Source organism: Melitaea cinxia, chromosome 11 (assembly GCF_905220565.1).
Source record: "Melitaea cinxia chromosome 11, ilMelCinx1.1, whole genome shotgun sequence".
NCBI classification, from domain to species: Eukaryota; Metazoa; Arthropoda; class Insecta; order Lepidoptera; family Nymphalidae; genus Melitaea; species Melitaea cinxia.
Window position 1 is genome coordinate 4,520,906 of NC_059404.1, and position 15,128 is coordinate 4,536,033.

Here is a 15,128-nt window from a genome sequence, read left to right on the forward strand (position 1 = left end):
CCTTTTATGTACTAAATTGTAACTGGGTACTATTGTTATCCTGATTTTTTTTAGTATGTGATAATGCCTTCTGTATCTAAGCAAGGAATTTTATTATAATTTAAATTATTTTAAAACTCTATTTATATACTATGTAACCTAAGAGTCTTCATATTATAGGTGTATTAAAATTTGCAATTGAAAATTTTAATTGGCATTTTTGTTGTTTTGTAAAAAAACGCACTCAAATAATTGTAATGATCTATGTAAATTGATGTTTGTATGAAACAATTTTTAATGTTATCAAAAGGATGGTTATAATTTTTGTACCAATTTTATATATCGCATAGTAAAGGATTCCACTCATCGGTGTTACCATCGCGAAATAATAAAAACTAATTTTGTGAATATCGATGTCATGATTGTAAGACTAATTCAATAAAGCCAAACTGCAATCACGCCATGTATGAGTTTTATTTACCAATATAATGAATACATGTTATATACTTTTAAAGTAATATCACAAATAATAATTACCTCCTTATACTTTCAACATATGTTAAGATTCTAGATATATTTTATACATAATGACTTAAATTAAGCTAAGCCTTAATCATATGACAATAATGTTTAGACTAATCAAACTAATAAATAATTGATAAATTCTCAGTCCTGAGACTATTGAAAATTTCATGGAATATTCTGTTTTACACCAATTTTCAGTCGTATGCCTGTGCCTCTATACCAAAATAATTTTCGAAATTTAAACAATATAATTTTTGAAATAATTTCCTTTAAATTATAAAAAAGTTCTGTTAGCATAAACGTGAACATATATTCGGGATCGCTACGTATGTGCAAACATTTATATGCGGTCATTTTGTATTTATGTTTTTATTTTAAATAATAAACAATTATTTTTTGGTGGACAATTGTTCCACAAGTGCCTTAATTTTAGCGTGTTTAGTGGACTCCCGTACTGGACATTTATTTTGGACGAAAAATAATGCACTCTCATCCTTTTGTTCGAAAGCCACTTGAGCAGCTTCTTCATAAAATCTGAAAGGTAATACTAATTTATTATTTAAATATTTAGAAAAAGTTAATTGTTTTACTACAAACTGTAATCTTTGATGGTTAAATGATGAAATTATATTGTGATTACGAAAACTAGTTTTTCAACTAAGTATCTTTTTAATTATTTAGGCATTAATTTTCAGCTGTTCTTAAAATTCAGTGCACATCTACTGAAAATGCAGATTTGAAAGAAATTTCCACAAAATAAACAATTATAAATCAGTATATAGTGGTCACTTTAAATTATCAATAAAATGATGACAATTAAACATCTGGTGTTACCATCGTTTGATTAAAATAATGTTTACTTACTCAGCTTTAACGTAGTATTTAACTTTGATATCGTCTCGACATTTTGGTAAATATTTCAAAGCTTCGTCGTTCTTGCCATATTTGAGACAAGCGTCTACAAAAGGCTCGTAGCCAACTGGAGATTTTTTCGATTTAGAAAATACTTCTAACTGCGCCCATTCGTCTCTTTCTGCTAAAGTGAGGATTCGTAGCCACCAGTACCTTTGAAAATAAAAATATTATTATATTTTTAATTATCTGTATAGGCCAGTAATTTATTGTATAAAGCAGTTTTTAGTAATCTTTTTTCCTTGCGGCACACTTAATGATTTTATACATACATACATACATATAATCACGCCTCTTTCCTGTAGGGGTAGGCAGAGACCACTTATTTCCACTTGCTACGATCCTTACATACTTCTTTCGCTTCGTCCACTTTCATTATTCCCTTCATACATGCTCTTCGGTTTAGGGTACTCTTGACCTGGCCTTTTTTCAAGACGTCCCTTATTTGGTCTCGGAACGTTTGCCTAAGTCTACCCCTTCCAAACCTCCATCACAACATCCACACTCGCCTTGTACACTTTTTTCGTCAATGGTTCTTCACTCATTCTCTCGACATGACCAAACCATCTGAGCATACCTTTCTCAATTTTTGTCACTACATTTTCTTTCAGACCACAACATTTCCTTATTTCACCATTTCTTATCCCGTCACTCAGTTTAACTCCTATCATACTTCTCAACGCTCTGATCTCAATTGCATTTATTCTGCTTTTGTTTCTTCTGCCATACCCAACTTTCACTTCTGTACTTGAGTGTCGGAACCATCACCCCCTCATGCACAGCCAAACGAGCCTTGTTAGACGCCTTCCGACTGCTCATAAATGAGTGCAAAGCTCCATTAATCCTGTTTCCTGCATTCACTCTTCTTTCAATATCACTTTCACACTTTCCATCTCTTGTAAACTTGAACCCAGATACACAAACTCATTCACCTGTTCAATTTGTTCATCTCCAATCACGATATTGTAGTCTGTCACTGCCTCATCTCTTTCAAACACCATCACTTTCGTCTTCTTTACATTCATCTTCATTCCCTTTCTTACAAAAGATCCACTCATATCAGTTACCATCTCCTGGAACTCCTCGGGCGAAGACGCAAGTAATACTTGATCATCAGCATAGAGAAGACATTTGACGAGTGACTCATTCATTTTCAACCCATTTTCATTCTCTTTTAATTCTGTCACACAATTATCCGTGAACAGATTAAACAGCCACGGTGACGCTACACATCCCTGTCTAACACCTTTTTCGACATTAAACGATTCAGTGTATGCCCCATTTATCCTCACAAAAGCACTAGAATCCCTATAAAGAGATTGCAATGCTCGTATGAGGACACTGCTCACACCATTCACGGACAATACTGACCACAATTCATGTCTCATCACTCTATCATAGGCCTTTTCTAAATCTACGAACGCGCAATAGACTTTTTTGTTTTTGGCCAAACACTTTTCGGCTATGCATCGCAAAGAAAAGACCTGATCCATACATTCCATTCCCTTTCTAAACCCGCTTGTATATACCATACTTTATCGTCTGTTTCATTCACAACCCTCTCAATCAACACTTTTGCATACAATTTACCGACGACGCTGAGGAGGCTAACACCGCGGTAATTCCTGCAGTGCTGCCGTGATCCTTTTCCTTTGTACAATGGGACGATTACGGCTTTGCACCAGTCTCCCGGTACTTGCCCGTTTCGCCAGCACAAATTGAAATAGCGGTAGAGCTGGCTAGCCACTATGCCATGTCCAGCCTTTAGTATTTCGACGGTAATCCTGTCATACCCTGCAGCCTTACCTAATTTCATACTTTTCAACGCTTTCACTATTTCATCCATGCTTATCTCACTTTCATCAACATTTATACTCGCTTCCATGGAAGGTGCCGTATGTTGTACCTGCACTTTCTCTCTTTCGAACAAACTTTCAAAATACTCTTTCCATCCTCTTTAACACACATTATTCTCCTTTTATAATGCTACCATCTTGACTCCTGATTGTACTCAGTTCTGAGGTAGAAGTTTCTCCTCTCTGGCTGTTTTGATGGATTTCCAGAAAAACTTGATGTTTGACTGAAAATCTTCAGTGAGCCTTCTATCAAAATCATCCTTTCGTTCTTCTTTCTTTCTAGACACAACTTCTTTCGTCGCTAATTTCAATCTTTAATACTTTGTTCTTGCTTCCTTTATCTCGTCATCCATTGCCTTTTGAACTTTTTGGTTAGCTTTTGTCGCTAACCAATCCAACCACGCTTTCTTCTTTTCTTGCACAGCCTTTTGTACATCTTTATCCATCCACACATTATAGTTCTTTCTTTCTTTCTTCTTCTTATGATTTTATACAAATGACCATAAAGAAAGTGACAAGTTTATAAGTTGTTTACATAACTATATAATATGCTAGGTAGTAAGTTTTTAATAAAAATCATGTATGTAACATTAGATAATATGTACTACAAAAACAACAGTATGTCATTAAGACATTAACTACATACTAGAAAAATTTAATCGTGATTTTTTAATTATTTTATTTAGATTTGTTGGTACAAAAAGCATTACGTTTTTACTATATATATTATCTTTTCAAAACTGGTGGCATATTTTCAGAGTTTTGCGGTACTCAAAAGTATATTGTTAGTAGCAGTCACAAGTGTTGACACTGTTTTAGTCACTAGAAAAAGTTTATACCTTTTGTCAGGCATCTTGTATTCAGATCTTAGTTTATCAGCAAATTTTATTTCCCCTTGTTTTAAAAGTTTCTTAACGGTGTCATGTAACGAGAGACCGACGAAGCTCTCGCCATATGTTTCTTGTAGACTTGACTGTTGTTTGCATAATTTTCTCGCTTCTTCACATATAGATACACCTTAAAAAATTAAAAATATTTATTTTTATATATTTAAATACAAATAAATCAAAATGATTGTGTCAATTTCATAAAAATAATATATTATATATCCATATACTCGGTAAATGAGTAGTTAGACTAAATTATTTTTTTTCTGTCAGCTTCTGGATTCGGTTCAATATTACAACTGAGTTAGGGCACGCTAGGAAATTTCCTGCTCAAAATATGGAGCAGACCAACTGGGGTAGTACCTCGACCTTACAGAAGATCACAGCTAAATGATACTGTTTTCAAGCAGCGTTGTGTTCCCGTTGGTGAGTAAGGTGACCATAGCTCTCGGGGAATTGGGGATAGGATCGGTAGCGCGCTTGCGATGCTTCCAGTGTTACAGTTGTCCATAAGGTACGGTAATCGCTTACCATAAAATATAAACTACGGTAACAATCAGGTGAGCCGTACGCTTGTTTACCGACCTAGTTATATAAAAAAAGTGCGTGCGTACAAAGTACACGTCAGAAGTGAAGCTTCTTTGGCAAACTAATTTTTAAGTCTCATTTATAGTTATAAAAATTTAAAGCTTTAGATTTCCGTTCCAGCGCAATCGACAAAAACGTTGCCGTTTCACCCGTAAAAAAATTACCCTCATGCGACTAAAGAAGTTTCATTTGAAAAGATAATAAGCACGCACGCACGTAAAACACAAACACACACACACACACACACACACGCACGCACGCACGCACGCACGCACGCACGCACGCACGCACGCACGCACGCACGCACGCACGCACGCACGCACGCACCCACGCACGCACGCACGCACGCACGCACGCACGCACGCACGCACGCACGCACGCACGCACGCACGCACGCACGCACGCACGCACGCACGCACGCACGCACGAACGCACGCACGCACACACGCACGCTCGCACACACTCACCTAGCTCGTTGCGGCCCTTGCGGTGGCACTCGCGCGCGGACAGCAGCGAGGCCTCCCTGGCGCCGGGCTCGCTGAGCTCCAGCGCCTCGCGCACGTGCGAGGCGGCCTGCCCTGCGAAGTCGTCCTCCTGCACGTACACCTGCCTCAGCGCCTCGCGGTTGTGAGTCGCGCAGTACTTGATGTACAGCGCGTGCGCTAGTGGGAAGCTCCGGATTGTTAGCTGGGGAGGTAGGAGAGCTTTCGTTTGTATAAAACAATATTAATAACCTAGGTTTTAAAATAAATATCGAAATTGACTATTTAGACTGTAAATGTACAATATAATTGTGTTTGCTTGCAAATGAAAAAAAAAACCGACTTCAATTACATCAACAAATAATATGACGTAGGTAGACGAAAAAATAGTCATGTAAATACGCGTTTTCAAAGATTGCTCAAAAAGTAGTCGTCGGATCTCAATCAAATTTATATGTGACCACAAGACAAGTGCGGCCACGCCACAAATTATAGAAATCGGTTTAACCAGTTCAAAGTTCTGTTCACCTAACTTACTTCAAACTCATGTTTTCCCATCTTTTCCTTTAAATGTAAAAGGACGATGTAGACCAAATCTGTGTCTCCACTCGCTGTAGCTTTCAAAAGGGCAGTAGGACCTTCTCCGAGAGCCAACAGCAAAGGTACTTGCAGTTTACTACGCGTTTCATATTCTAATATCTGCAATATTCAATAAGAAAAGAAATAGTAGAATAAGTGGTCATCTTCAAACAAACAAAATTGTTTAGATATGAGATGAGGATTGGAATCAACTTAAATCATTTCAAATCTGGTCTTACATAACATTGCTTCCCAAAAAAATATTTAAAGTTGTTCCTAATTCAAAAGTGGGTACCCAGGTCGAATTATGAAAAACTGGATTTGATTAGTTTAGAAAATCGTCTCCTCTTGCTTTTCAATACTTTGTCAAAGTTACGGACTCACCTTAATGGCTAATGTTTTTCTTCCTTTTTCCGCAGCTTTCATAGCAATAGTGGAGTACGAAATGCCAGGAATGTTTCGTAGCTTTTCGCCTATTTCTCGAGCGGCACTTTCGTTGTCTAGGTGAGGCTGTGTTACCTGAAATAAAGAGAAACTGAAAATTTAACTTTTACTAAGCAACATAGTTGATGATAATTCTTGAGTTTATGTGGAAATTCAATTTTTAGTACCCTTAATAAATAAAACAAAACCTTTATAATACTTATCGTAATGAATTACTATAACGATTATTATTATTATTTAAATCATCAACATGTTGCAACATTGTGACCATCATTTTGTACAGTGTAATATTTATAATTAATTACTGCAGCTATCAAGGGGCATTCATAGTTACGTAGGTGAAATAGGTGAGGTTACCTTATAACAGGCCCAATGTGACAATACTCTCGTTTGCCCATCTTTCAGCTGTAGATAGGAAGCGATATGACCAGCTAGACAGTGTAAGCGGCGCCATATCAATCTATCTAGTAAGATCCTTTCGCCTAAATTTTGAACTCTTTTAATGTGTTAAGGAATTAAAACGGTAAAATATAACTTTTAATATATAAATTATTTAATATGTAACAAAAGGAACTGTAAAAAAAAGTTTGAGAATTTCTCGTTTTAGCGAGTTTTCACTTCGAAGATTCAGCAATGCTAAAAGAAAGTCATCGAGTAATGCGTCATGCTCTCTGTTAGCATAATTATGGTACTAAAACGTGGAAACGGACGCTGATACCAGATTAAAAATTTAAAATCACTTAACATGCTATGTAATGAGCTATGCTTAGAGTTAGAAATGAGATTAACTGCACGTGCGCACGTAGTGCTCGGTGAGTGAGCAGTGAGCAGTTAGATGTCACATCACAAAGGATACTGCAGGGAGGTGAGCGGGATGGCGACGTGCGGGTCGCGCACGGCGTTGAGCACGCGCAGCCAGCGGCACGTGCGCACGTAAGCTCGGTGAGTAAGTGTGAGCAGTGAGCAGTTAGATGTCACATCACAAAGGATGCTGCAGGGAGGTGAGCGGGATGGCGACGTGCGGGTCGCGCACGGCGTTGAGCACGCGCAGCCAGCGGCACGTGCGCACGTAGTGCTCGGTGAGTGAGTGTGAGCAGTGAGCAGTTAGATGTCACATCACAAAGGATACTGCAGGGAGGTGAGCGGGATGGCGACGCGCGGGTCGCGCACGGCGTTGAGCACGCGCAGCCAGCGGCACGTGCGCACGTAGTGCTCGGTGAGTGAGTGTGAGCAGTGAGCAGTTAGATGTCACATCACAAAGGATACTGCAGGGAGGTGAGCGGGATGGCGACGCGCGGGTCGCGCACGGCGTTGAGCACGCGCAGCCAGCGGCACGTGCGCACGTAGTGCTCGGTGAGTGAGTGTGAGCAGTGAGCAGTTAGATGTCACATCACAAAGGATACTGCAGGGAGGTGAGCGGGATGGCGACGCGCGGGTCGCGCACGGCGTTGAGCACGCGCAGCCAGCGGCACGTGCGCACGTAGTGCTCGGTGAGTGAGTGTGAGCAGTGAGCAGTTAGATGTCACATCACAAAGGATACTGCAGGGAGGTGAGCGGGATGGCGACGCGCGGGTCGCGCACGGCGTTGAGCACGCGCAGCCAGCGGCACGTGCGCACGTAGTGCTCGGTGAGCACGGTGTCGCTGAGGAAGCCCTTGCCGAACTGCGCGGCGCGCGCCAGCATCTTCTGCACGTCGGTGTTGAACTCGAAGGCGGCCGCGTCAATGCAGTCCTGCACGGCGCTCGCCAGGTCCGGCTTCACGAGGCGGATGTACTCGTCAGCGCGGTGGCTGCGCTTCTGCGGGCAAGATGTACATTTTATGATACACATATTTAAACAGGCTTTTGAAGTTTTAAGAAAATAGTGACTAATAGCCAACATTTTCTTAAAACCTATATTCATAAATTTTAAACTGCTTAAATTTTGGTTAGGTAAGTTTCTTCGAAATATTGGGAAATATAGTAACTGTAATAAGATACTCACTTGAAATTGTTTTGAAGCTTCAACTAAATATGATCCTGGAGCAGTACTATTAATTCTGAATATTTTCTCCACTACATCTGGCACTTTTTGTATCAGTTCATGTGTCATTTCTGATATAATCCGAACGCAATCTATCTCTGATATCAGATGGAATGGTCCATCATATGGATATGTTATTGTGGTACCATTAAAGCCATAGATACACATTGTATCATCCCAGTGCCCGATTATTGCTTTTGATCCACACCTTTTAATGGAACATAGGATTAAAGATATGGTTAGTACATGACAATAAACATATATTTTATCAGTTTAGATTAAAAAATAATATTAAACATGTAAAGCTCACCATAGTAACTCTTTAGGTTGTTTGATATATCCTGTATCAATTTCACAGTACTTCGTTTTAAAGTCTGATGATCCGAGCCATAACATTCCAGAATCAGTGAATAGAGCAATATGAAGTCCATTTTGTGACGGTACTATTGTTAGTATTTGGGTATATGCACTTGTTATTTCAGGGCGCTGCAAACATTATTAATAAATCTAGACAATCAATTGTGTCAAAATGATCTATTCTGTAAAAATACAAATCATTTGGTGCACTAATAAGAACAATTAAGCATACAACAAACAAAACACTAAAAAAATCATTATTTATGTTAAAAATCTGTTAAATATTGGACTAGACTTACCATAAGAATGGGTCTTGATTCGCCAAGTTGACATCTATAAATTTCTTTGTCTCTACAAACAAGGAATCCTATAACTGCTGAAGATCTCAAACCGGAACTAAGAACACACCAAGATGCTATTGGTTCATTGGCTCCTGGAAAATACGAATTTAAATGGTGTAATTATATATTAGTGGTGGTGGTAGAATAAAAAAAAAAAATAGTATATAAAATGTATTGTTTGTGATAATGGTTAGAAATATATTTATACCATTATCAGTAACTTTTTTATGCTGATAAATAACTCATTAATTTAATCACATGAATATTTTTGATATCACCAAGTTGAGAAAATGTTTTATTTTTAATGGTTTATATTTATCCTCATCATATTATATCGGGCAAAATTTATAGTTATTTTGCTTGAAATATTGGTCCATTTTATGATACAAAATCTAACTAATGAAGACCAGGATTAAAACAGGCTTTTATATCAAAATTTGCATAGAATTTACGTACGGTGTGGTTATTATTCTCGTGATAAAATATAATTCTTACTTGGTACATCTGGCACAGTCCTTATTTTCGGTTCGGAGACATTGCTCACTAGGAACATACGGTTGGTTGTAGTCATGACGGCGAGACCAATTCCATAGGAGTTTGAAAATAACTGAGCTTTGCACACCTGAAAAAGTATCACTTTTTTTTTATAAATTCAGTTGCAAGTGTTTACATTTTATTAATCAATAACAATAGATGAGCTATAAGTCCTATGATGAGATAGTAAGTCCTTGTAGTGTTCAGTAAATAAATCCTTTCTACTTTTTTTACATAATTTTTAAACATTTCTTGCAATTTTCAAAAATTTATTGACATATATATTTTAGTCAAAATCAGCTATGTGATTATTTTTCAGTGAAAGAGTTTTTGTTATGGTAATTTAATTTTAAATTAAAACTTGTATATTGATGAGTTCTCTTAAAGTAAAATAAAATAATTAATTACCTTTGTATCTCTAACTTCTTGCCCCATACTAAATGTCTTCTGATAGGCACCAAACATATCATAAATAAGAACATCTCCACTTTCTTGCACGCACAGAAGTTGTTCACCATCAGACCACCCCATGTGGACAAGCACACCACTATTCCACTAAAATTATAATAGCACATAGACTTATAATTTACAATTATATATTTTACTATTGACAATGTTAAAGTATAATGACTTAATTGGAATTTATCAATCATTTACTTTTTATGAAACATTATTTACAGACCTATCTATAAGTTATTTAATAAGAAAATCTATTTAAGTTTGCGTGTCTCAACATATTATATCACATGTTAACATACTTCCCAACAGATAAATGTATATTATGTATATAAATAAAAATTAATCGCTGATATATATAATGCAACTATTTTTTATTATTCACAAAATACTCAAACGGGATACACACTACACTACAATATTAATACAATAATTTATGTTCTTTACTGTCAGAAAAGGTTTGTATAAAGGAAAATTTAAAAAATAACTATATTCACAAAAAATTGTACATGTATAGCAGTACAAAGTTCGGTGGGTCAGCTATATTTATATATGTTGTGATTTAAATTACAAAAGATTTCTTTTTGGCAATTACCAAAATTAACTTACCAAAATTTTAGATATAGTATTTCCCACACAGTTATAAATTGTAATGACTGGTTTAGCATTTGACATGATGCGAACAAATTGTTTCCTATCTCTTACAACAGCTATCGGTCCACCGTAGGGTGCTCCGCTTACGATCATATTGCCTAAACCTTCATCCATTGACCAGATCATATTGTAGAGATCAAATTTCCTAAAATATTTAGCATTGATTAAGAATTGTACTATATTAGACAAAATATTAATACAGTTTTGTAACTCATAACTTAGTTACAGCTCATGGCTTTAGTAGAGTTATAGGGAAAGATAGATATGAATTAGTTGAAAATTCTACGGAGAAAGATGTAATTAATTATTGCGATTAACAATGAAACCAACCTGTAGTAGGAATCTAGTTGAAACCAATCTGCCGTCAATAAGGCCGACATTTTCGTAGTTGTGTTATATATTAATTACAATTTATAATACTATCGTTTTCGATTTTATTATTTTATGTTTCCAGGTAAACCTTATCACTGTTTTACTTATATTACCATATCGTCAGATAGACATGAAAGCTATTATAATGTAAGCTTTTTTATTAGTTGATTATCAACCATAACTTTAAGAATAATGAAAAACATACAATATATTTTACTTTTGATAACTTAGGTAATTAGAATCATAAAAGTATAAAACATGAAAATACCGTTTCATGTTTTGGTATTGTAATTGTTGACAATTTCATTTATGCTCATTAATCGGATTCGACTACAGACTATGAATATGAGGCTATGACAGTGTTGCCCCAGTGTAGTGTGCCCCAATCAAAAACCCCTAAAATCTCCACAATTACTAAGGATTCCCCCTAAAATTTTTTTGTTCCTTATAAAATAAATAAATAAATATTTTTAAATAAATAATACACTAAAAATCATTAATAAACAGTATAATATCAATAATAGTATATATTTGACAATTCTGTTTTTTCACGAACTTTAGATATTTCAACGAAAGACTTGCTGATAAACGTACGAATTGAACTCGCACGCAGGTTCGCACGTGGTACTGCGGGTGTCAAAATTACCCTATTCCGGGCTTTTTGTCAGTCCTTTTACTCGGGTGGTCTGTGGGTGAGCTACGCGCGTCGAGCCTACAGCGCACTACGTGTTCAGTATAATAATGCCTTCAGAGTGCTGTTGCGGCTACCGCGGTTTTGCAGCGCTTCAGGAATGTTCGCGGATGCACGGGTCGATGGATTTCATGCGATTATGCGTAAAAAAGCATCGTCTCTGCTGCGGCGCATGAGGGCCAGCAACAACAGCATTCTGAGGACAATCATGGCTCGCCCTGATTGTTCTATTCAAAAATACTGGATAGAAACAATGACAGGCCAACTAAAATGATTATTTTATTTTATTTTATTATCATCCTACTAACACTAACTAACATAGATTATAAGTAAATATTGTAACTAACACACTAATAAACTATGGATGTAAACGTCTGAAATAAACGCTTATTATTATTATTATTATACCCTTTTTAATGTTAAGTTTTACCTGTAAATAGAATTATAGCGATACCGATAACGCCACTAAATAACAATATTTTACCGATACCTCTTCGACGTTCCATGCAAACATTGTCGTTAAGTCCATTCGTTGTATATATTATTGGAGTTAAAATTCTTGAAAAAATTGTTAACAAGAGACTAGTCAACTTTCTGGAATCTAACAATCTATTGTCAGATATGCAATTTGGTTTTAGGAGGAAAAAATGTACTAAAGGTGCTATTGAATTACTTACTGATTCCATCTCATCTCATCTTGACAGCGGACTTAGCTGTATGGTAGTCTTTCTCGATCTTGCAAAAGCGTTCGACACTGTTTCCATACCGATCCTCCTGCGAAAACTTGAAAATATAGGGACACGAGGTGTCACCTTGGATTGGTTGAGAAGCTATCTCTCACGACGGCAACAAGTAGTTCAAATACAGGGTCTTTTTTGGGAGTAAGGAGCTTCCAGTAAATTTCGGAGTACCTCAGGGCAGTATATTGGGGCCCACTCTTTTCCTTATATATATGAACGACATACAACACCTATGCATTCCATCAACAGAACTTCTTTGTTATGCCGACGACACCGTTGTCTTTTTTTACGCCCAGAATTGGGAAAGTGTCACAAGCTGCGCTGAAAGAGGAATGATTAAAATAAGAAACTGGCTGGAAAGAAACCTGCTCACACTAAATGCTGACAAAATCAACTACACCTGCTTCTGTAAAACAGCTGCTTCTGAATCTAAGAACCTTATCCTCGTTTATTTGCACTCTCATACACCATATAATTTACTATGTAACTGTGTAGTTCTTAATCGCACTGAAAGTGTTAAATATCTCGGAGTGATCTTGGATGAACGCTTCACATTTCGTCCTCACACAAACCTCACCGCAGATAGAGTGAGGAAACTGATTGGCATTATGCGACTACTGAGAAACTCTGCTAGTTGGAAGACTTTAAGAACGGTTTATTTTGCCTTATGCCAATCATTTATAAGATATTGTATTGTATTGTTGTGTGGGGCGCAGCGGCCCCGACATCATTAATCGTACTGGAAAGAGCTCAGCGAGCATTACTAAAAGTGATATTAATGAAATCCTATCGTTACTCTACCAACGATCTGTACATAGAGGCAAGAGTTCTGCGAGTAAGGCAATTATTTATTCTCCATGTCTGTCTAAGCTCACTTAAAACAATCAGAAACTCTCTACTGTATGGTGATAGTAAGTCTAAACGCTCCCATAAGATACCTCTACCATACATTAAAACTTCATTCGCCAAAAGATTCCCCTCTTATAATCATCCATTCATATACAATAACGTATCATCCAAATGCTCTCTCAGGGACTGCACCATGTTCAGAGCTAAAACCAAATTGACTAATTTTCTATTAGGCCTGGATTACACCGAGACTGAATGTTTAACGTCTGGGATTATACCATAGTGCTGGGACGGATATTATTGCTATGTTCTGATATATTTTAGTTACCTTTAAGATATTTATATTCCTTTCTTTTACTTGTACTTTTATGTATGTTTAATCCACTTACTTAACAAAATTTATCCTGCATGCGTCTACTTCCGTGGTAACCTGTAGCTATTATTGCGGCCCAAGATACGAGCGTAGCTTAGTTTGGGTCTCACTAGCAAATATTCTATGCAAATGTAGTTTACTTGAATAAATAAATAAAATAAAAGTGGAAATAAGGTGCCAATCAAAATACCGATTGTAAATTCATGCGACGTTTCAATCTTATATTAGATCTTCTTTTGGCATCTTTACATGTAGTGTTTAATTGACATATTTACGCTACAATAGATTTGAATGAATGCATGAATGAATTTACAATTGGTATTTTGATTAGCACCTTATGCCCACTTCCCTGATAACTCCAATAATATATTAAATTATATTATTTTAGGGTTAAGTGATCGAATGGCAACGCGCAGGAGCATCGGTCACAGAACTGGTTTGTGGCTGTTGCACTGGTGGTTCGATACTCGTACATGACAAACATTTGTATTGGCCATACCGATGTTTGCCGTGGTATGGGTGGTTGTGCAGTTCTTGTGGGTCTCCCCACCGTGAGTCAGAGAGCACGTTAAGCCGTTGGTCCCAGTTGTTAGCATGTACACTTGATGGCGATCGTTACTCATAATAGTGAACATATCCGCCAACCAGCATTGGAGCAGCGTGGTGGATTAAGCTCTGATCCTTCTCCTACATGGAGAAATAGTCCTATGCCTAGCGGTGTGATATTACAGGCTGAAGCGATGCGATCAAATAAACAATAGGTATAAAATATAGGTAAAAAAGTAGGTACCTACTAACTTCAATGTACTTAAACCGTTTACCTATCCTTACTTCGAACATCGATATTATAGGTAGCTTACTAGCTTAATGGTGAGTGCATGAAAGCACTGTTTGTGAGTGACTCTGGTTCAATAGTCATTTTATAATTTAATTTTTTTCACTCTTGAAACGCATAAAATCCAATACTATTAAACGATTTTTGAATATCATATCAAAAATTGACCGCTCCAGCGGGATTCGAACCCGCGTCTCCGACTGACCGTGTCGGGGCTCTAGCCAATTAAGCTATGGAACGATGTACCCGCCAGAGCGAAATTCTTGATATGATGATTTCTATTTTCGGTTTAAGCGAACCGTGGCGCCGTCTATAGTGAGTTCTTTACAGAGACCCGTAACTATTCAAAGTTTCATATTACAATGAAAATCTTTGACAGGAGACGACACCATGCTATTTTTAATATGTACGATTTTATTTTTGTGTACCCACACATTAGGAATTCTAAACATTTTTGAATATCATATCAAAAATTGACCGCTCCAACGGGATTCGAACCCGCGTCTCCGACTGACCGTGTCGGCGCTCTAGCCAATTAACCTATGGAACGATGTACCCGCCAGAGCGAAATTCTTGATATGATGATTACTATTTCGACTATTAAACGAGCAATTCTTGTATACATATAAAATCTGAATCTCGGAAACGGTTC

The 15,128-nt window shown here is 37.0% G+C and overlaps 1 protein-coding gene across 1 annotated transcript; it reads right to left on the reverse strand.

The window, feature by feature from the left end:
• Window positions 1–437: 437 nt before the first annotated feature.
• Window positions 438–10,996, reverse strand: LOC123657548 (vacuolar protein sorting-associated protein 16 homolog). Its single transcript, XM_045593075.1, has 15 exons — window positions 10,947–10,996; window positions 10,572–10,761; window positions 9,915–10,061; window positions 9,468–9,594; window positions 8,931–9,064; window positions 8,585–8,760; window positions 8,236–8,482; window positions 7,793–8,049; window positions 6,610–6,748; window positions 6,193–6,327; window positions 5,767–5,928; window positions 5,215–5,434; window positions 4,112–4,289; window positions 1,369–1,569; window positions 438–1,038 (listed from the first exon to the last, which is right to left on the reverse strand). The coding sequence occupies exons 1-15, from the start codon at window positions 10,994–10,996 to the stop codon at window positions 894–896; spliced, it is 2,508 nt and encodes an 835-aa protein (XP_045449031.1). The 3' UTR covers window positions 438–893.
• Between the last annotated feature and the right edge of the window lie 4,132 nt (window positions 10,997–15,128).